General features: G+C 43.1%; 1 protein-coding gene and 1 long non-coding RNA gene across 3 annotated transcripts in view; one reads left to right on the top strand and one right to left on the bottom strand.

Annotated features, from left to right (window-relative positions):
• LOC138414113 (uncharacterized) overlaps window positions 1-22953 on the top strand; it is a 62931-nt gene that overhangs the window by 25611 nt on the left and 14367 nt on the right. The gene's annotated exons all lie outside the window — the stretch shown is intronic.
• The window catches only part of ELP3 (elongator acetyltransferase complex subunit 3), a 112762-nt gene continuing 104671 nt past the window's right edge, over window positions 14863-22953 (bottom strand). For both annotated transcript variants that reach the window (XM_060015230.1, XM_069540799.1), the window contains one exon: window positions 14863-17196. In XM_060015230.1, coding sequence (XP_059871213.1) covers window positions 17120-17196 — 77 coding nt within the window. In that variant the 3' untranslated portion in view covers window positions 14863-17119. The remainder of the gene's footprint in view (window positions 17197-22953) is intronic.

Genomic DNA, 22953 nt, shown 5'->3' with positions numbered 1-22953 from the left:
CTGAAGTCAGGGAGCCTGATTCCTCCAGCTCCGTTTTTCGTTCTCAGGATTGCTTTGGCTATTCGGGGTCTTTTGTGTTTCCATACAAATTGTGAAATTTTTTGTTCTAGTTCTGTGAAAAATGCCAGTGGTAGTTTGATAGGGATTGCACTGAATCTGTAGATTGCTTTGGGTAGTAGAGTCATTTTCACAGTGTTGATTCTTCCAATCCAAGAACATGGTATATCTCTCCATCTATTTGTATCATCTTTAGTTTCTTTCATCAGTGTCTTATAATTTTCTACTTACAGGTCTTTTGTCTCCTTAGGTAGGTTTATTCCTAGATATTTTATTCTTTTTGTTGCAATGGTAAATGAGAGTGTTTTCTTGATTTCACTTTCAGATTTTTCATCATTAGTGTATAGGAATGCCAGAGATTTCTGTGCATTAATTTTGTATCCTGCTACTTTACCAAATTCATTGATTAGCTCTAGTAGTTTTCTGGTAGCATCTTCAGGATTCTCTATGTATAGTATCATGTCATCTGCAAACAGTGACAGCTTTACTTCTTTTCCGATTTGGATTCCTTTTATTTCCTTTTCTTCTCTGATTGCTGTGGCTAAAACTTCCAAAACTGTGTTGAATAAGAGTGGTGAGAGTGGGCATCCTTGTCTTGTTCCTCATCTTAGTGGAAATGCTTTCAGTTTTTCACCTTTGAGGACGATGTTGGCTGTGGGTTTGTCATATATGGCCTTTATTATGTTGAGGAAAGTTCCCTCTATGCCTACTTTCTGCAGGGTTTTTATCATAAATGGGTGTTGAATTTTGTCAAAAGCTTTCTCTGCATCTATTGAGATGATCATATGGTTTTTCTCCTTCAATTTGTTAATATGGTTTATCACATTGATTGATTTGCATATATTGAAGAATCCTTGCATTTCTGGAATAAACCCCACTTGATCATAGTGTATGATCCTTTTAATGTGCTGTTGGATTCTGTTTGCTAGTATTTTGTTGAGGATTTTTGCATCTGTGTTCATCAGTGATATTGGCCTGTGGTTTTGTTGTGGTACATGGGCTTCTCTCTAGTTGTGGCATGCAGGCTCCAGAGCACATGGGCTCTCTATTTGTGGTGTGCGGGCTCAGTAGTTGCAGTGCATGGCCTTAGTTGTCCCCAGCATGTGAGATCTTAGTTCTCTGACCAGGGATCGATCCTGCGTCCCCTGCATTGGAAGGCAGATTCTTAACCAGTGGACCACCAGGGAAAGCCCTTGATAGGTTTTAACATCTTTCTGGTTACCTCATTAATTAGTTAAAATCTTTGACATGTGTTCTTTTTTTTAAGGTTATACTCCACTTATAGTTATTATGTAATATTTGCTATATTCCCTGTGTTGTACAATACATTCTTGTAGCTTACTTATTTTATACATAGTAGTTTGTACCTCTTAATCCCCTACCCATATTTTGCCTCTCCCCAATGGTAACCACTAGCTTGTTCTCTATATCTGTGAGTCTGTTTCTTTTTTGTTATATTCACTAGTTTGTTTTAATTTTTAGATTCTGCATATAAGTGATATCATACAGTATTTGTCTTTCTTTGTCTGACTTATTTCACTTAGCATAATGCCCTCCAAGTCCATCCATGTTGTTGTAAGTGGCAAAATTTCATTCTTTTCTATGGCTGAGTAGTATTCCATTGTATATATGTGCCACATCTTCTTTATCCATTCATCTGTTAATGGACACTTAGGTTGTTTCCATATCTTGGCTTTGTAAATAGTTCTACTATGAACATTGGGGTGCATGTATCTTTTCAAATTAGTGTTTTCCATTTTTCTGGATATATAGCCCAAAGTGGAATTGCTGGATCATATGGTAGTTTTTAGCTTTTTGAGGAAACTCCATACTCTTCTCCCCAGTGGCTGCACCAACTTACCTTCCCACCAGTAGTGTATGAGGCTTCCCTTTTCTCCACGTTTGCCAGCATTTGTTATCTCTTGTCTCTTTGATGATTGCCATTCTAATATGTGTGAGGTGATATATCACTGTGGTTTTGATATGCATTTACCTGACAATTAGTGATGTTGAATACATTTTCATATACATGTTGGCCATTTATATATGTTCTTTGGGAAAATGTCTAGGTCCTTTACCCATGTTCCAATTGGATTATTGGTTTTTTTGTGGGTTTTTTTTGTTTTTGCTGTTGAGTCGTATGAATTCTTTATATGTGTTGGATATTAACACCTCATCAGATATTTGCAAAGATTCTTCCCATTCTGTAGGTTGTCTTTTCATTTTGATAATCATTTATTTTGTTGTGCAAAGTTTTTTTTTTTGAATAGTCCCACTTGTTTATTTCTATTTTGTTGCTGGTATTGATACTTTAGGTGTGATTTCCAGAAAATCATTGCCAAGACCCATGTCAAGGAGATTTTTCTTATATTTTCTCCTAGGAGTTTTATGGTTTCTGGTCTTGCATTTAAGTCTTTAATCCAGTTTGAGTTAATTTTTGTGAGGTGTAGGTAGGGGTCTAGTTTTATTCTTTTACATGTGAATATCCTATTTTCCTAGCACCATTTATTGAAGAGACTGTCTTTTCTCCATTGAGTATGCTTGGCACACTTGTCAAATATTAGGTGATTGGATAAGTATGGGTTTATTTTTGGATTCTTGATGCTGTTCCATTTGTCTATGTGTCTGTTTTTATGCCAGTACCATACTGTTTTGGTTTACTGTTTGGTTTACAACTTTATAATATAGCTTGAAATCAGGATGCCTCCCACTTTGTTGTTCTTTTTCAGGATTGTTTTGGCTATTTTTTTTTTTTTGTGGGTCCATATAAATTTTAGGATTTCTTCCTATTTCTGTAAAAAAATGCCCTTGGAATCTTGATAAGGATTGCATTGAATCTATAGATAACTTTGAGTAGTATGGATATTTTAGCAATATTAATTCTTCCGATCCATGAACACAAGATACCTTTCCATTTATTTATGTCTTCTTTGATTTCTTTCATCAGTGTCTTGTAGTTTTCATTGTAGAGATCTTTCACCTCGTTGGTTAAATTTATTCCTACGTACTTTATTGTTTTTGATGCTATTATAAATGGGATGGATTTCTTTTCAGATAATTCATTGGTAGTGTACAGAAATGCTGATTTTTGTATGTTATTTTGTATCCACAACTTTACTGAATTCATTGATTAGATCTAACGGTGTTTTGAAGTCTTTATGATTTTCTATATATTCAATTATGTCATCTGCAAATAGAGACAATTTTACTTCTTCCTTTCTAATTCTGATGCTTTTTATTTCTTTTTCTTGCCTGATTGCTCTGACGGGGAATTCTAGTGCCATGTTGCATACGAGTGGGCACCTATGTCTTGTGCCTTACCAGAGTGGGCACCCTTGTCTTGTGCCTGATCTTAGAGAAAAAGCATTCAATCTTTCACCATTGAATATAATGTTAGTTGTGGGCTTGTTATATATGGCCTTTATTATGTTGAGGTACGTTCCTTCTATACCTATTTTATTAAGAGGTTTTTTTTTTTATCATGAATGTATGATGAATTTTGTCAAATGCTTTTTCTGTACCTATAGAGATGATCATATGCTTTTTTTTCTCCATTCTATTACTGTGATGTATCCTATTGACTGATTTGCATATGTTGACTTATCCTTGCATCCCAGGAATAAATCCCACTTGACCATGGTGAATGTTCCTTTTAATGTGAGTTTGGTTTCCTAGTATTTTAATGAGAATTTTTTACATCTGTATTCATCAGGGATATTGACCTGTAGTTTTCTTTTTTCTGGTAGTGTCCTTTTCTGGCTTTGATATCAGGGTAATGATGGCTTGTAAAGTGAGTTTGGGAGTGTCCTGTCCTCTATGATTTTTGGGAGACTTTTAGAAAGATTGGAGTTAATTCTCCTTTGATGTTTGGTAAAATTCACCAATGAGGCCATTTGGTCCTGGGCTTTTCATCATTGAGTGATATTTGATTACTGACTCAATCTCCTTATTAATAATTGGTCTGTTCAGATTTTCAGTTTCTTCTTGATTCGATCTTGGTAGGTTGATTGTTTGTAAGAATTTTTTCATTTCTTCTAGGTTGTTCAGTTTGTTGGCATGTAGTTGTTCATAGTGGCCTTTTATGATCCTTTGTATTTCTGTGATATCAGTTGTAATGTCTCCTTTTTCATTTATAATTTTGTTGATTTGGGCCCTCTCTTTTCCTTGGTTAGTCTAGCTAAAGGTTTGTCAATTTTTTTTTTTTTTTTTTTTTTTTGCGGTGTGCAGGCCTCTCACTGCTGTGGCCTCTCCCGTTGCGGAGCACAGGCTCTGGACGCGCAGGCTCAGCGGCCATGGCTCAAGGGCCCAGCCGCTCCACGGCATATGCGACCTTCCCGGACCGGGGCATGAACCTGTGTCCCCTGCATTGTCAGGCGGACTCTCAACCACTGTGCCACCAGCGAAGCCCGGTTTGTCAATTTTATCTTTTCAAAGAACTAACTCCTAGTTTTATTAATCTTTTCTATTGTCTTCCTGTTCTCTATTTCATGTATTTCTGCTCTGATCTTTATTATTTCCTTCCTTCTGCCAACTTTAGGCTCAGTTTGTTCTTTTATTTTGGTCATGCTGTGTGCTTGTGGGATCTTAGTTCCCCAACCAGGGATTTGACCCGGGTCCCAGCAGTGAAAGTGCCGAGTCCTAACCACTGGACTGCCAAGGAATTCCTTCTTTTTCTTTTTCTAGTTTTTTGAGACATAGAGTTAAATTGTTAATTTGAGATCTTTCTTGTTTCTTAATGTAGGTGTTTATAGCTATGACCTTCCCTCTTAGAACTGATTTTGCTGCACCTGTAAGTCTTGGTATGTTGTGTTTCCATTTTTGTTTTTTTCAAAATACTTTTTAATTTCCCCTTTAATTTCCTCTTTGATCCATTGGTTGCTCAGAAGAGTGTTGTTTAATTTCCATTATTCATATATTTTCCAGTTTTCCTCCTATTATTAATGTCTAGTTTCATACCATCATGGTCAAAGAAGACACTTGGTATGATTTCAGTCTTCCTGAACTTGCTGAGGGTTGTTTTGTGGCCTAACATTTGGTCTATCCTGGAAAATGTTCTGTGTGCACTGGAGAAAAATGTATATTCTGCTGTTATCAGGTACAATGTTCTGTATATGTTATGTCCATTTGGTCTATAGTGTTATTCAAATCTGCTGTTTCCTTATTGACTATGTCTGGATGATCTATCCATTGTTGAGAGTGGGGTATTAAAGTCCCCAATTATTATTGTATTACTGTTTATTTCTCCTTTTAGCCCTGTTAGGTTTTGCTTTATACATTTAGGTAGTCTGATGTTGGGTGCATAAATATTTACAACTTTATATCTCCTTGATGGATTGACCCCCTTATCATTATATAATGACTTTCTTTGTCTCTTTTTACCGTTTTTAGTTTAAAGTCTATTTTGTCTAAGTATAGCTACCCCTGCTTTTTTTGGTTAGCATTTGCTTGAAATATCTTTTTCCATATCCCTTTACTCTCAGTCTGTGTATGTCTTTAAGGCTAAAGTGAGTCTCTTGTGGGTATCATATTGTTGGATATTTTTTTAAAAAATAAATTTATTTATTTATTTATTTTTGGCTGCTTTGGTTCTTCGTTGCTGTGCACAGCTTTCTCTAGTTGCAGTGGGGGCTACACTTCATTGCGGTGCATGGGCTTCTCATTCTTGTTGTGGAGCATGGGCTCTAGGCGCGTGGGCTTCAGTAGTTGTGGCTCGTGGGCTCAGTAGCTGTGGCTCGTGGGCTCAGTAGTTGTGGCATGTGGGCTTAGTTGCTCCGTGGCATGTGGGATCTTCCCAGACCAGGGCTCGAACCTGTGTCCCTGCACTGGCAGGCGGATTCTTAACCACTGCATCACCAGGGAAGCCCCCCCCTCTTTTTTTAATCCGTTCATCCATTCTATGTCTTTTGATTGGAGAATTTAATCCATTTACATTTAAGATAATTATTGGTAGGTAAGGACTTATTATTGCCATTTTGTTAACTGCTTTCTGGCTGTTTTGTAGATCCATTGTTCCTTGTTTCTTATTCTTCTGTCTTTCTTTGTGTTTTGAGGTCTTTTAGTATCAGTATGTTTTGACTTCTTTATCATGTTCTTTTGTGTAATTACTATGGGTTTTCCCCCTGTGATTACCATGGGACTTACATAAAATATCTTAATATTATAACACCATATTTTAAACTGATAGAAACTTAACTTCAATAGTATTCCTAACTTTATGCCTCACAATTTAGGTTATTAATGTTACAGTTTACAAATTTTTTATATTGTGTAACCAATAACAGATTATTGTAGTTATGGTTATTTTTTTACTACATTTGTTTTTTAACTTTTTTTTTTTTTTGCGGTACGTGGTCCTCTCACTGTCATGGCCTCTCCCGTTGCGGAGCACAGGCTCCGGACGCGCAGGCTCAGCGGCCATGGCTCACGGGCCCAGCCGCTCTGTGACATGTGAGATCTTCCCCGACCGGGGCATGAACCCGTGTCCCCTGCATTGGCAGGCGGACTCTCAACCACTGCGCCACCAGGGAAGCCCTGTTTTTTAACTTTTAAACTAGAATTGTAAGTGAATTATGCACCACCATTATCATATCACAAAATCTAACTTTGACTATATATTTATCATTACCAGCCAGTTTTATTCTATCTTCTTATGTTTTTAATATGTTAAATAGCATCCTTTCACTTTCACTCAGAGAAGTCCCTTTAGCATTTCTTGTCAGGTAGGTCTAGTGGTGATGAACTCTTTCAGCTTTTGCTTGTTGGGGAAGTCTTTAACCCTCCCGCATTTCTGAAGGACAGCTTTGCCAGGTATAGAATACTTCATTGACAGGTTTTTTTTCTTTCAATATTTTTAATGTGCCATGGCCTTCTTCCTGGCCCAAAAAGCCTTATTGAGTTTTCTTTATGTGAATCTTCTCTCTTTTCTCTTGCTACTTTCAAAGTTTTTTTTTGTCTTTGACTTTTGACAATTTAATTATAACATGTCTTGGAGTAGACCTATTCAGGTTCAACTTATTTGAGATCTTCTGGGCTTTATGGATCTGGATGTCCATTTCTATCCCCAGATTTGGGACGTTTTCAGCCATTATTGTTTTAAATATACTTCTTGTCCCTTTCTCTCTTCTTCTTCTGGAATTCCCATAATGTGGATATTACTTCTTTTGATTGTGTCCCATAAGTCCTGTAGGCCTTCTTCACCACTTTTCATTCTTTTTTCCTTTTACTCCTCTGACTAGATAAAATGTCCTGTCTTCTAGGTCATTGATTCTTTCTTCTGCACAGTCAAGTCTGCTTTTGAAGGTCTCCTTTGAATTCTTCAATCGTATTTTCTTAAGTCATTGTATTCTCAGTTCTTGGATTTCTGTTTGTTTTCTTTCGATGTTTTCTATTTATTTGTTGAAATTTCCATTTTGTTTATGCAATGTTTTCCTAATTTCATTTAGTTGTCACTGTGTTCTGGTGGTTCACTAAACTTCTTTTTTTTTTTTTTTTTTTTGCGGTACGCGGGCCTCTCACTGTTGTGGCCTCTCCCATTGCGGAGTACAGGCTCCGGACGCGCAGGCTCAGTGGCCATGGCTCACGGGCCCAGCCGCTCCGCGGCATGTGGGATCTTCCCGGACCGGGGCACGAACCCATGTCCCCTGCATCGGCAGGCGGACTCTCAACCACTGCGCCACCAGGGAAGCCCTCACTAAACTTCTTTAAGAGGATTATTCTGAATTCTTTGTCTGACAGTTCATAGATCTCCATTTCTTTAGGGTCAGTTATCATACCTCTATTGGTTTCCTTTGGTGGTGTCATGTTTACCTGATTTTTCATAATCCTTGATTCCTTGTGTTGGTATTTGTCCATCTGAGTAAGTGGCTCCTCTTCCAGAATTTACATGTTTCCTTTGGCAGAGGCAGGTCTTCACCGGTCAGCTCAATTTACGTTTCTGAATGTGTGTGCTGGTAATGCTCTTGGGCAGGTGAGACTTGCTAGCAGGGTCTGTTTTTGGGTGAGGCCACTGCCTGAGCTCTGAGGTGGCAGAATGGGGTTGTGCCACTGGCTGAGAACAGTTGGATAGGACTACTAGCTTGGTTCCCTGCCCAAGCAAACTTGGTTCTCTGCCTAAGCAAAGTTGTAGGATGAGCTCTCTGGTTGCCTCAGTTCTCCGATCAAGTTTACTAGATGGTCAGGATTGAGTACTCTACTCAGCAAAGGATGGGGCTATGAATTAGCTTCCCTGTCTTGGAGGGGCAGCAGGATGGGCCCCAGGACCTGCATGGCTTATCCTTTGGGGACTTGAATCAGGTAAGACTGCGCTGAATTCCCTGGCCAGTTGGGACCTCTGGTTTTGCTCTGCAGACAGGGAAAGCCGTGAGTGTGCTCTCTGTTCAAGTGCCTCTGTAAGTAGGACCATTGGGTGGGCCGTGCAGCTTCCCATGTGCTCTGGTCAGGTTTTCTGGTAGGATGAGCAGAGGGCTGCATTTAGCAGTGGGTGGGGCTACAAATTAGCTTCCCTGCCCAGGTGCAGTGGGAGCACCAGTTCCAAGGCCTGCAAGGCTCTTTGTATGTGGTCTTGACTCAACCTGACCCATGCCCCAAGTTCCCTGGCTGAACAGGGCCACTGGCTTTGCTCTGCAGACCACCAGCTCTCTGCTCAGGGGTTGCTGGGTTCACAGCTTCCGGGTGTTATGGTCAGGCTTTTTGGTCAGGTGGGGCTGGAAGCTACACTCATCAGTGAGTGGGGCTGACTCAACTCCCCTCCATGGGCAGGAGGAAAAGCCAGCTCATAGCTGCTTCCCAGGTGTTCCTGATCAGGCTTTCTGGTCAGAAGAGGCCAGGAACTACACTCAGCTGTAGGTGGGGCTACGGTTTAATTCTCCTGCTTGGGTGAAGAGGGGAATTCTCCAAGCCCAGCAAGGCTTTTTGTTTGTGGTCTTTACTCAAGCTGACCCACTCCCCAAGTTCCCTGGCCAGTTGGTGCCACTGGCTTTGCTCTACAGGTCATCAGCTCTGCCTGCCATATCCCCTGCTCTGCTTGAGCACTGCTGGGCTATGCAGCCTCCCAGGTGTCCCCAGTCAGGCTTTCTAGCTGGAGGGGCTGGGAGCTACACTCAGCAGTCGGCTGGGCTCTGACTCAGCTCCGCCGCCTGGGCCAGGGCCGACCAGCCTCCAGGGCTGGCAAAGCTCTTCGTTTGAGGGCCCACATCAGGCAAGCCTGTATCCTGCCGAGTTCCCTGGCCAGACTGTGCCCATCTTGGCTCTGCAGATGAACAAAACGGCTGTAGTCGTTGGGACCACTGCTCAGACGCCACAGGTAGGACTCGGTCTGCTAAGATCTGAGTGGTGGTTGTTGCCAGCCCTTCCCCACTTCTCCATCACAAGCAGATTCCCGGGGGTCAAGTCCTGCAGGTACCCTTGCAATTCCTGTGGGGCATGACCAGAGTGGGGGGCTCCCAAGAAGGGACCCACAGTGGGAGCTGGATATGTACCCTTGGCTCTCTTTTCCCACTGGAGGCGCCGTAGACTCAGGGGCGACCTCTCAGTGTGATACTGCACCAGCCTGGGGATGAGGCAGTGCTGTCAGCATGCAGCGGCTCCTCTCACCCTTCTGATGTGGTGTCTTGGTCTCTGCAGTGCTGTGCTTGCTTCACCCTCACTCTTGTGGTCTAGGGTTCTCTCAGGGGTGTCTTGCCCATGAAGAACTGTTAGTTGTTCTTCTTGAGGGGGAGTGAAGGCCTATAGGAATGGATAGTGTCACTGTCTTGGTGATGCCACTGTCCTCTGTTGTCTCTTGTCTAATATTATTGGATGAAGGTTCCACCCTGTGACCTCATTTACCCTTAGTTACCTCCAGAAAGGCCTGATCTCCAAATTCAGTCACATTGGGGGTTGAGGCTTCAATGTATACATTTTGGGGGGGACACAAACATTCAGCCCATCAGAGCAGGGCTTACTGATTTTGCCGTGGAGTTGCCGTCTGGGTTGTTTCTTGAGGAACTCTATATGATTGTATGTTTAAGTCTTTCCTCTCGGGCTGGTTATTCTCTAGAAGAGCCTGTCAGTTTCTGGCCTGTGGGGAAACGTCTTGTCAGCATTCTGAAAACTGAGCTGGGGAAGACGGCGGGAAGTCTCAGTACTCACTATTTAATATGCATGGGTTCACTTCATCATCCTGTTCTCAGTTGTTACCCCGACCGTCGGCTTCGTCTGGAGTTCTCACCCAAAGATCCTCTCTTGTTTGACTCCCTTAATTCACCTCCAGTCTGTTGCTGAGGTAGTAACAGAGCACGTGCTGAATGGAGGGAACCCAGGACCTGTAAAGGGGCTCTGTCAGTCCTGCTCCGGCTCTTCCCTTTCCCTCCAGTGTATGGTGTTGCCAGGTCCTGTGGCTTAAATTGTACTGGAACTTTCTCCACTATCCAGTCTCAACTGCCAACTGAGTTACTATCGTCCATCTGCTTTAGAGCTTCCAAAATCTTAGCACTTTCGTCTCCTCTTTTGTCCTTGTGGATTAAAAAAAAAAAAAAAGAAATCCCCTTTAGTCTGTGTGAGCTTTGGTTGGGAGCCAAACTAGATGTGCACATTCACTCCTCTATTTTAATTCGAAAGCGTCCATCCTTTTCTCTGAGAGTAACTTCCAGAGTTACTTGGTTTCAGCTGTCTCTTTAAGTGGATTGATTACTTACTACTGGTTCTCTTTCCGTATTATTCCTATTCCTAAGTTCCTTATTTGGATATGTCTCTTGGCTGTATTTATTCGAGTTGTTTTTCAAAGGAGAGCTCACTGGCAGTTGTGGTGAGAAGTGGCTTGAGGTTGATGGGGGTGGAGAGCAAAGAGCATCTGCAAGGCAAACATAGCTTCAAAAAAAAAAAGGAAAAAAAATCCCTTTCCAACCCAATTGCCAGCCTGAAACCATCGGTTTTAGAAATTCTAGAGCCACCACTGCTCATAGGTATGAGGGTCCTTAAATCTTTGCAAGTTTGAGAAAGTCAACCTGTTGCCTTTATACTTAGCTCTTCACTTACCAGCTTTGTGGCCTTGGTTACATTATTTAACCATTCTGAACCTTGGTTTCTCATTCATAAAATGGGGGCCAAAATTCCTACCTCGGAGGATTGTTGTGACGGCAATACCAGGCCTGTCCGCTCAGATGTTCTTCCCTTTCTCCTTCCCTTTCCCCAGCGTTCCTTTCCCTTCCTTCAGGTTGATGTAAGTAGTCCCTTAACTACTGCCCCAGCACCCCAAGCACGCGGTGGTCCAAGACCCTAGTTTTTGCAAAGCTAGATGGAGGCAGAAGCCAGCCTCAAACCCAGGCAGCTGGATGCCATGCCGGCTCTTCCTTGGAGGGTGGGGTGGGGTGGTGGCCAAGTGCCGGGCCCCTCCCCACACCCCGCTGGACAGCAGGGACTATCGTCTTCCTGGCTCACTTCCCTGGTGGTACAGTGGTTAAGAATCCGCCTGCCAATGCAGGGGACACAGGTTCGAGCCCTGGTCCGGGAAGATCCCACATGCCGTGGAGCAACTAAGCCCGTGCGCCACAACTACTGAGCCCACTAGCCCCAATTACTGAAGCCCGTGCACCTAGAGCCCACGCTCTGCAACAAGAGAAGCCACCACAATGAGAAGCCCGCGCACCGCAACAAAGAGTAGCCCCCGCTCGCCGCAACTAGAGAAAGCCCGCGCGCAACAACGAAGACCCAAAGCAGCCAAAAATAAAAAGATATTAATTTTAAAAAAAGGGAGAGAGTTACAGAGAGGGCATGTGAGCCCTGAAATACCATTAAAAAAAAAAAAATGTTGTGAGGTTAGCTCATACCGCTAACCTCACAGACAAGATCGGCCCTGAAACAAGAGGATAACCTTCCCTGCAGGGCTTGAGCAGTTGAGGAATGTGACCTGAAGCAGTAACTTCCATCAGGGGAGATGAGATAAGGTACGGTCACCTCTGACCTCAGTGAAAGTACGTTCACGCTCCGGCGCCTCTCGGGGACGCAGAGCTTGGCATTTTGTGTGATGGGACTTGCTCCCAACCGCAGGTGCTGCTGCCTCTGCCGGGGCACGGCCAGGCCGCAGGCAGGTTGCTCCTTCCCCATCTCCTGGAAGGTGGGTAACAGTGAAGGATGGAAGGGCTTGGGGGCGAAGAACCACAGGGAGGGACACAGAAGCCTGTCACGGATGAGTGAGGCTTATAGAAAAAAACGAAAGCAAATCTTAATATTGAGTCAACGAGTGTATGCAGCCCCCATGCTTCATACACAATTCTAGCTATTGTGACAATGAGGATATAAACGAATGTAAGATATGAGAAGGCCCACTTAAAGTGTGGGATCTGCAGACAACGGGAAGCTAGGAAGTCATTAAAAAGGATGAAGTAGATCCGTGTGTACTGACACGGGAAGATGCTGGTATTACTTACATTTTGTGGAGTGAAAAAGGTTACAAAGCGACATGCACTGTGTGACCATTTTACGTAAAGGTGACTGATGGCTGTGTGTGTTCGGGTGCGGGTGAGACGCATGGAAGCACGTTCATCACAGGGCTTACCAGTGTCTGATGGTGGGATTTCAGGTTATTTTGTACCTTTCTGTTTCATTTCAATCTGTTATATTGAGCATATATAATTTTTAGAACCAAAAAAAGCTATTTTTATTGAAACGGAAAGAGCAGACTCTCCCTTTGCTCTGCGTTCTCTTTTTTTTTTAAACACTTTTTATTTCTATTTTAATGTTGTATCTGTTTTTTATTTATTTATTTTTAGCTGCATTGGGTCTTCTTCACGGCTTTCTCTAGTTGCGCCAAGCGGGGTCTACTCGTTGCAGTGTGTGGGCTTCTCATTGCAGTGGCTTCCCTTGCTGTGGAGCATGGGCTCTAGGCACACAGGCTTCAGTAGTTGTGGCACGCGGGCTCAGTAGTTGTGGCTCGTGGGCTGTAGAGCACAGGCTCAGTAGTTGTGGCACACAGGCTTAGTTGCTCTGTGGCATGTGGGATCTTCCCGGAACCAGGGCTCAAACCTGTGTCCCCTGAATTGGCAGGTGGATTCTTACCCACTGCGCCACCAGGGAAGCGCCTGCGTTCTCTCTTGATGACATCGTGCCCTTCCACTACCTGCACTGGGGAAAACCAGGCTGGTGACAGGTCTCAGGTTACAGGTTGTTGTGAGGATGAAATAATACGAAAGCACAGCCTCGTTGCTCAATACTTGTGTCTTCTTTAAACATAAGCTGACTGAAAACATTGGGGTGGAGTGGAGAAAGGCCGAGTCAGTGACTCGCGTTGGAATCCTAAACCCACTTAGTATTATAGCTGAGCTCAGGGCTTCTGTGCTGGGCCGCTCTGCGGGCACCTTTCACGTGGATGTGTATGCGATCTGTGGACATTTAGGGCTGGTGCCGACTCTAATGGGCAACGTGGTGGCCCTGGGGCTTCAGGCCCAGCCATGATGACACCAGCCTGTGTCTTCATTTGTTCATGGGCGAAGATGAGCGTTGACCATGAGGGCTGCATAAGGGTGGCCTAGATAGAGAAGCAGCACATGGTGGGCCTCAGATGGCAGTTCCCTCCTTGGAGGAGGAGTCCTCCAGGTGGACAGAAGGGTATTCTAGGCATGTGGAGACAGGAAGAGATAAGGCTGCACATTTGGCTGTAGAAAAGCAACTGGTTTGCCCCTTATTACAGGCGTGTTTGATTATCTATGTTAAAATCAGATTCTTTAAAAGGTCTGTAAGCTTAGTTTCTGGAGCTGCCTGCATGGAGTTCAACACAAGCGTACAGAGGGCACACACGACCCTAAGGCACAGATGGGGCACAGATGGGGCACTGCTTGTCCTCCCTGCCACGGAAGGGGGCCAGCCTCCCTCGGGGGACTCCCTAAGTGGATGTGGCTACCTGTGCACACTCGTGGGAGACCGCAGTCCATGCTAATACTGGACAACTTTCCGGGAAGCCCCCAGAATGACAGTGATATTTGGAAATGCTTTTTGCTGTTGCAGAGTCTCAGCTAGTTTCTTGTCCCTCAAAGCATGGATCTGACAATTTGTAACCTTAGACTTATGTGAATGAAACAGAAGGAATGATCAGAGGATGGGAGAGAAGGCAAAAGTTAAAGATTCTAGCAAAAAATAAGATTCTACTGCCAACAGAGAAGAAACTCCCGTGTTAAAATGGGCCAGATACTGCACTTGTTACATGTTGGTCATAATAGCCCGTACCTGTAGTGTGTTTTACATTCCACAGGCCCTGGTCTAAGAAACTGACATAAGTGAGCTCATTTAATCCTGACAGCTACTGCATGGAGGAGAAACTGTTATCATTTCCACTTTACAGACAGGAAACTTGCTGAGAGGCAGAGTGTTCTTGCTCGAGGTCACACATCTGTCGAGAAGCCACTTCACTGGAGTTAACCGCATTTTACATAATGTCGTGGTTTAGGCAGTGTCTCTCAAATGGGACCCCACTGGATCTTGCGCTTACCCCGACAGATGGGCGATTCTCTCATGTTATAAATTGGAGGGGGGGGGAGTGTGTAGCTGAGAAAGGGGAGGGGACTTGCCCACAGCTTCAGAGTTAGTAAAGGAGCCCAGGTTTTCAGAACCTAGATCTTGAGCTCTTTCATCAGCTTAAGGGTCTGTGGGTTCTTTATGAACAAAATTTTGTTTTTAATTAGGTGATAATCTTAAAAAACAACCACCACCCATAAAAACCTTTGGAAATGAAAACCTGCATTTCGAAAGCTGTTTTCATAGAACAGGCTTTGGCTTTTAAGTTGTACTTTTCAGTATTTGTTTGTGTTAGCAGACATTTTTTCCTTTAAAAGGGCTCCACATTCATTCCTAAGTTGGGGAAACAGCACTACCAGGCCCTTTAACTTGGCGATAATGTATTTTTAAAGTCTCATTTTTTATTTGAATAGATTTCGGTCTGTTTTTGATAATTTAAAAACAACAACAAAACCTCTCCAGGAGATTTAACAAAAACTTGAGTCAAAAGCGGAGCTGTGAGTGGGCCTGAGATGGTTGCTAAGGAGTCATTCAATACAGATCAGAAACACAAACTGCAGCTTTAAACGTTTCACGCGGAGGCCGACAGGATCCTGCCTAACTGATCTTTCTCACGAGGTGGTCATTTGAGCCAGTGCACGTAATCTCTAGGAGAGCCAGGCCAGCCGGGCTGTGGAGGCGCCAGGCACCACAGATGCCGGGGACAGTGCTTGGCAGTCAGGGGAGAAGCTGAAGCTTCTAGCGGCAGAAAGGCTCGGTAAAAGAAATGTTCACATATCGAGGTCTGGGGAAGTCATTCTGGCTTCTCCATGAGTTAACTTGAATCTGATGCTAAACAGAACAGCCTGTTTGTGGCCTATCAAACATACACCGTACATCTGCTTTAATTATTAAAGAAAAGGGCGCGCTGACTGGAAGAGTGTCGACGTTAAACATGAAGATTAAATGCCTCTCTGGCTGGGAAGCCAATGCCGATACTCCTTCCATGACAAGACTTCCTTCCCAGGTGCCAAGAGCATACTGACTCGCTGTGCATGTGCTGATCTTTTTTGTTTTTTGGTTTTTTTTCCCCCAAGACTGTGCTGAAAACCACGCTTCTCTGGGGCAGTTCCTCAGTTATCTGAGAGGCTGTGTTCTGGGCTATAATCGTCAGTTTGGCTCAAGACTGAGAAGTAGCTGACTTCCTTAAATGGCACTCACAGAAGGCCTCTGCAGTGCCACAGCGCGCCCACAGGAAGTCAGCGCCGTTTGCCTTGTAGCAGTTTAACAAAATGGCAAACAGGACCCAGGAAGAAACAAACAGTGCCCTGGGCAGGAAACCCAAACCCATAAGCTCATGGCAAATGTCACGGCGTTTACAGGGAGAGGAAAAAACCTTACGTGATTCTTCCTTGTATGTTGAAGATTTTATTTTTCAAACCTTTAGAAGAATCAATTCCATTTAATAAACCTTTGTAAAATGCCACAGAAGCCAAGGGATGCAGGGTTAAGCTATGTTCTTACGAACGGGCCCTCTCCAGGCTGAGTCTCCTTAGATTACCTGGAAGTTACATAGAGGCAGTTCTATAAAGATGAAACTTTGAAAAAGCCAGTCTCTTTCCTATTTTTAGATTTGGGCCTGTTTTCCATTTTTTTGCTTTCACAAAAAAGTTTAACCCTGATTTTTCTCCGTTTAAAACAAACCAAAATCGATTTAAAGAATTAAAATAAAGGGAACAGCACCTGTGGATGTGCCTCTTGACATCCACAGATGTCACCCAAACCCAGACACATGCACAGCAGACTCTGCCTGCTCAGGACAGACCAATGGGGAAGCCAAACGCCTCTCTGGGAGAAAGTGCCGCCCACGGTGTTTTGCAATTGTCAAGAGTGCGCAAAGTACAGACGATTAAAAATGTGAAAGGCTGGTTTCAAGCTTGAAACATAAGCCTACAATCTTGCTTCTTCTCTCCCCATCACACTGTTATTTCAAACCAGAATGATGTCCGTGAAAAGAAAAGCTCATTTTCTTGACCTGTGCTGGAAGGCATATGTAGTTATAGGTCAGAGATCAACGTGACAGTTTTCACATGTCCCAACCTGGCGCTTTGTCTGTACAGGATATAAATAACCTGCTGATAGAAACTGGATATAAATAACCTGCTGATAGAAACTATGTGTCCTCCTCAAATGACATAGCCAGTTTTTAGTTCATGAACCATGCAGTTCAAATGAGATGATCAGTTTGCTTTTGTCACTGTGCCTGAGTCATGGTTAGGTCACTTGCAGGCCTCATGCAGAATTTAGAAATTGGATATAGGACTTAAGCCTTGAAACGGAAGTGACGTCTTGAGAACATGCAGGAGGGTGCGGTGCGGGGGCTCTGAGCGCCCAGGCTCCGTAGGCTTGGTCAGCAGACACCCGGCCCGGCCCTGAGTGCGGCTTCCAGTCTCTGTGGCTCCAGCGGGAGGGCGAGGGGGAGGCTCCTTGTCAGGGAGGTCCATGTGCTTCGCTCAGCCTCTGTGCTGAGTGTTCAACACATCCTGAATCTCTGTTTTCTGCCAGGGAGGACAGGTGTCAAGGTGCGCTGGTGTGGCGGTTATTTTAGATTTTTTACCATGTACGGACCTTGCAATCTGTAGCCAATCTTTCTGTAATAATTCCTGGTGCCAACCCCTGTGAAGAAGCAGAAAAACGTCAGAAGAGTCTCTTACTAAGCATTACTTTAGCAGCCCTCAAAAGCCAGCACACGTGCCCCTCGTAGCCGTCCTCCTTTCCCACTCTCATTCACAGACCAAAGTCCTTTCCAGATCGAATCTCATTTGATTAAGTTTGGAACTTTAAAAACATTCTGAATTCAAGTTGCATTAAAACACAGGAACTGTATTTCAGAGCCTGTGGGTTTACAATCCTGTGGGTACCATGCAGCACGGCTTCAGGTGTTATAGGTGAATGGGAAGTGGTGGATCTAACGTGTGAGATGTCCACACTCCAAGTGAAGCGAGACAGCGTTATGGTTTCCTGGAAGGTTGAACGAGAGGTCAGGTATGGGAAGTGGAGTCTCCACAGCCGCCAGCAGCCAGGGTGCCCTGACCAAGTGAAGTGTCAGTGCCACTCACTCATCCAGAGCAACGATTTTCACCAAACACCATTAGTGGCATTAAATTAGTGCTACTTAATTTGCATTTCATTCACTTTAATTTTTTTGGGGGGGTATTAATTGGTATACTTGTTTTGATATACGAGCAGTGTTAAGTACCAGGAGTTTATGTCAGTATTATATTTGCATCCATTTGAGGAACACTAGCTGATTTAAGTCAATATTAAAGGTCCGTGAAGTTTTTTTCTTTAAAAGGAATCATTATCCTAAATGGTGCCGCTATAATGAAACAAGATCACATTTAAGAAGCTGAGCTCCTAGGAGGATAAAGCATGGCTTATGTGGTACTAGCTATACGAGTGGCTAAGAGAACGGGCTTTCGATCACTCAAAAGATACGGATTTAAGGTCTAGACCTGTCATTTTAAGGGCTGTAGCTTTGGCCATTACTTAATTACATTTTATCATCTATAATAACGTACCTATGGTTTAAGGATATTAAATATTAAATGAGATAGTCCTTGATATGTGCTTAGTCCGGAGTCTGGAAAAAGCCAATTTCACCAGAACACTGGCTGCTGTTGCTATTATTTTAGAGCTTTTCATGGTCTGATATCTGATTATATTTCTAGCTTCACTGCTTGCTACTGTTCTCCCCTGAAACACTATGCTTCAGCCCCAGTGAAGATTTAACTTTTCTGAAAGCTCCCGGCGTGTCGCGCTCTGCCTAGCTTCCAGGCTTGGCTCATGCTGTGCCCTCTAGCAAACTGATCGAACCCGAGGAGGGGGTCGTGGGAACCTCTGATCTGGAGCTCGTCTGTCAGAAGCACAGTGACAACCTAGACGACTTGCAGTTGGCATCTGAGGTGGGGTCAGTCCCGCGGGACCGACCTGTAACCTGTGGAGTCTGATGCCACCTCCAGGGAGACAGTGTCAGAACGGAGGCAATGGTAGGCCACCTGGCTGGTGGTGCAGAGCTGAGTGACATGTGGAAACCCCACACCTCCGGCGCAGTAGCGTTGTGGTTTTCGTGTGTGTCACGTAAAGGAAGACGCCGGCGTTTCTCTTTACCGTACTCCTCCCCACGGCTCTCCCCACGGTGCACTGCGATTGCTGGTCAGCTTCCCCACGTGGTGGAAGCTCTATGTATCTTGTTCGTCACTTTGTATTCCTAACGATCAGTATGTGCATGAAATCAGATCACTGCTAGCCCCCTCCAGTCTCGCCTAATTCTGTAGCCCAAACATTTACTATTTAGGAATAGGGTTTCCTACCGTGTTTTGTTTCCCACCTCTTTCAAAAAAATTTCAAGTATTAAGAAAATGGAACTGAAACTGATGTGATGAAGGTAACAGAACCGTGTCATGTGATAATAGGTCACTGGAGAATTTCCCTTTTAATCCAAGGATTACTGATATTCCGTCTTGCACAATTTCAACCTTGTCTTTGTGTTCTAATCATTACTTTTGTTCAACACTGTGGCTTGGGGTAGAGCAGGGGGAAGACAAAAACATGAACAAATAATGGGTCAGGCAGCAGCTCAGACCCACCGGATCCAGGAAGACATCTCACACCCCTCAGAGGGTACAACCACTTTATTGTTTGCACTCTCTCCTAAAGTTCTGTATCCGTAAGCATGTCCTATGATCCAGCAAGTATACTCCCAGAGTGAAAAGAGAAATGAATGCTTACAGCCAACAAAAGACATGTTACTCATAACAGCCAAAACAGGAAACAACCCAAATATCTATCAATAGTAGAATGGATAAATTGTGTATTTTCACACAATGGAATATGATACTGCAACAAAAAAGAAAGAACTAGAGCTACCTGCAATGCCATGGATGAATCTCACAGACCTAATTTTGCATGAAAGATTTCATCAATGCAAAGTTCAGACACAGGCAAAACTAATTTTATGGTGATACAAGTCAGAATACTGGTTACATTTGGAAGATGCTATGGACTGAAAGAGGGAACAAGGGAGTCTTCTGGAGTGCTGAAAAATGGTATATCTTGATCTGGATTATCATTGCATGTACGTCTTAGCTCAATTTAAAAAAACTCAAGAGGGGGCACATCCATTTAATAGATGTTCAATGTGTTTTGAGAGCTCAACTTGTCCAAAGAATTCAGCAAAATAAGGAAAAAGGATGAGAGGCAGGTGGTTAAGAAATCATTACTGGAGTGATCACTCTATTACATAGATGCCTCTGACGTCATTCAATGCAGTGCTTTCTATTTCTAGAATCCTGCATGCTAGAAACTATTTTTTTCATCCTCTTTCTCTGCACTTTAAAAGTTCACATTCAAACTGAACTATGCTCTGTGACATGACAGCATTCGTCAGAGGCACAGGCACCCTGAGATTAAAACGTGCTTTTCCTCATCACCTACATGTACAGACTACAGCATAAATCTAAGAATTCTGAGCAGAGAAGTGACATGATTGACTTACATTTGAAAGAGATCACTCTGACTGCTATTTTGAGAACAGAATGAAAGCTCCAGGAGGGCAGGGATTTTTACCTGCAGAATTGCAAGCACCCAGAGCAATGCCTGCATATATTAAGTACTCATTGAAATATCTGTTCGATGAATGAATAAGTGACCAAGGGCAGAAACAGGGAGACCAGTTAAGAAGCTATTGCAATAATCCAGATAAGAGATGGTGGTGGCTCAAAGCAGAGTCAGGGTGGTTAAGAGTAGCTGGACCCTGGAAACATTTAAAGGCAGAGTCAAAAGAATCTGTTGATGGATGTAGGGTGGGACACACAGAGAGGGGCCCAAGATGACTCTAAGGTTTTTGGCCTGAGTACAGGAATGGTTTGGAGAAAGAATGAACTGCCAGTTAGTGAGACTGAAAGAAGGTGAGAAGAGGGTGGCGGGGGGGGAGGACATCAGGAGCTCGGCTTTGGCTGTGCTGCAGGTGAAATGGCTATTAGACATTCAAGTGGGGATGTTGAGGAATACGTGGTTTTGGAAGCCTTTCTTGCTCTTAGATGGTCTCTTTTCTTGGATGCTCTTTTGGAAAGAAATTTGTTTTCTTTATCTTAATTGAAGGATAATTGATTTATAATAATATTAGTTTCAGGTGTACAACACAGTGATTCAAAATTCTTATAGATTATACTCCATTTAAAGTTATGATAAAATACTGGCTATACTCCTTGCTCTGTACAACATATCCTTGTAGCTTATTTTACACATAGTAGTTTGTGCCTCTTAATCCCCTACCTTCCCTCTCCCCACTGGTGACCACTAGTTTGTTCTCCATAGCTGTGAGTCTGTTGGAAAGAAATTTCTGACTGGGGCAGTTGTCTTACGAGGGGAATTGGCTGAGGAGGAAGCAGGTGGGTGGAGGCTGGTGGAGTGGGCAGCTGAAGACAACCTGGGTCCTTTTTGATACTGTTGAATCAACAACTAACCAAGTCTGAAGCTGCTCTACCAAGGAAGCTGTTAGGAAATAATGTTTTCCGTTTGGTTTAAGCCATTTTGTTTTGGTACTTTTTTGTATTGTACTAATATACGTAAGATACTTATCATTTTAACCATTGTTAAGTGTACAGTTTACTGGTATTAAGTACCTTCACACTCTCGTGCAACCATCACCACCATCTGTCTCCAGAAGTAAAACAAACTCTGTACCTAGTAAACAATAGCTCCCTGTTCCCTCTTCCCCGTCCCTGGCGACCCCCCGCTCTACTTCCTGTCTCTATGGATTTGGTTACTCTAGGTACCTCATGTAAGGGGAATCATTCCGTATTTGTCTTGTGGTGACTGGCTTATATCTTCAGGGTTCATCCATGCTGGGTTTAAACCATGTGAGTTGAGTTCTGTGTTACTTGTAACTGAAAATGTTGTAACTGACATGTGAGCTTGAGGACAGGAAGAGATTAAACACATGAGGTCAAGTCAGCACTTAAAACCATAAATCAGGGTGGTAATTCTGACCATGCTGCTGTCCTATTGGCAAGTCCCAAGACAGAGCTCAGATTCCTCAGCCTGATTTTCACAAAGCTTTTCACGTCCCGTCTGGTTTACCTCTAGTTCCTGCCACAACTGACCTCAGTCCTTATAGTCCGGCGTTACCAAACAAAGCATAATTTCACTAATCCACTGGCTTGGCCGCTGCCCCTTCAGTGCTGCAGCCTATGCCCCAGGGCACTCCCATTCATCCCTTGAACCCTCACTCGGACACTTTCGCCAGGAGACCTCGGCACACACCTCCCCTCTCCACAGAGTCTGGCATTCATAACCCCCCTCTCCACGCTGGCGGGATCCTTTAGAGTTCTACTGTTTCAGTAGTCATGCTGTGCTTTATTTTACTTGCATGTCTAACCTCCTTCCTAGAATGTAAGCCTTTTGAAGTCAATGACTTCTATCCTCAGGGCTTAGTACATATAATCAACAGGCAATAAATGCTTGCGGATTTACTGTACTGTATTCAGTTATCATTATGTTGTGTATATATAAAGAAATGTGCTCCTGGGGGATGTTTTTTTTTTAAAAAAAAGAAAGAAGAACTGGCCGTATGTTAGCTGCCAGGTAGTGGGAATGACTCAATGTAAAAGGGATGAAGGGGGGTAGGGCTTCTTAATCTAGTTACAGATTTCCTACTTGGTTAGCTTACAGATGTAGAGGCAGCTCTCTGATTTATACTATTACCTCTAACTAATAAAAAACTTCCCCTAAAATTTTCAGAAATATTTCTGGATTTTTAAAAAATTGAAGTACAGTTCATTTACAACGTTACCTTAGTTTCAAGTGTATAGCAAAGTGATTCAGTTATGTGTATATATATATATACACACACAGACACACATATAAGACATTGAATATAGTTCCTTGTGCGATGTAGTAGGTCCTTGTTGGTTATCTATTTTACATATAATAGTGTATATCTGTTAATCCCAACCTCCTAATTTATCCCTCCCCCCACTTTCCCCTTTGGTAACCATAAGTCTGTTTTGTAAGTAAGTTCACTTGTATAATTTCCTTAGATTCCACATATAAGTGATATCATATATTTGTCTTTCTCTTGCTTACTTAATATGATAATCTATAGGTCTACTATGTTGCTGCAAATGGCATTATTTCACTCTTTTTTATGGCCGTGTAGTATTCTATTTTCTGTGTGTGTGGGCATTATTTTGTTCCTTTTTATGGCTGAGTAATATTCCATTGTACATATATACCACATCTTCTTTATCCATTTATAGACATTTATAGACATATATCCATTGATAGACATTTAGGTTGCTTCCATGTCTTGGCTATTGTATCAATCAGTAATGCTGCAGTGAACACTGGGGTGCATGTATCTTTTCGAAT

Source organism: Delphinus delphis, chromosome 6 (genome assembly GCF_949987515.2).
Source record: "Delphinus delphis chromosome 6, mDelDel1.2, whole genome shotgun sequence".
NCBI lineage: Eukaryota > Metazoa > Chordata > Mammalia > Artiodactyla > Delphinidae > Delphinus > Delphinus delphis.
The sequence above is the reverse complement of the archived record's forward strand: the minus strand, read 5'-3'. Positions and strand labels throughout refer to the sequence as shown.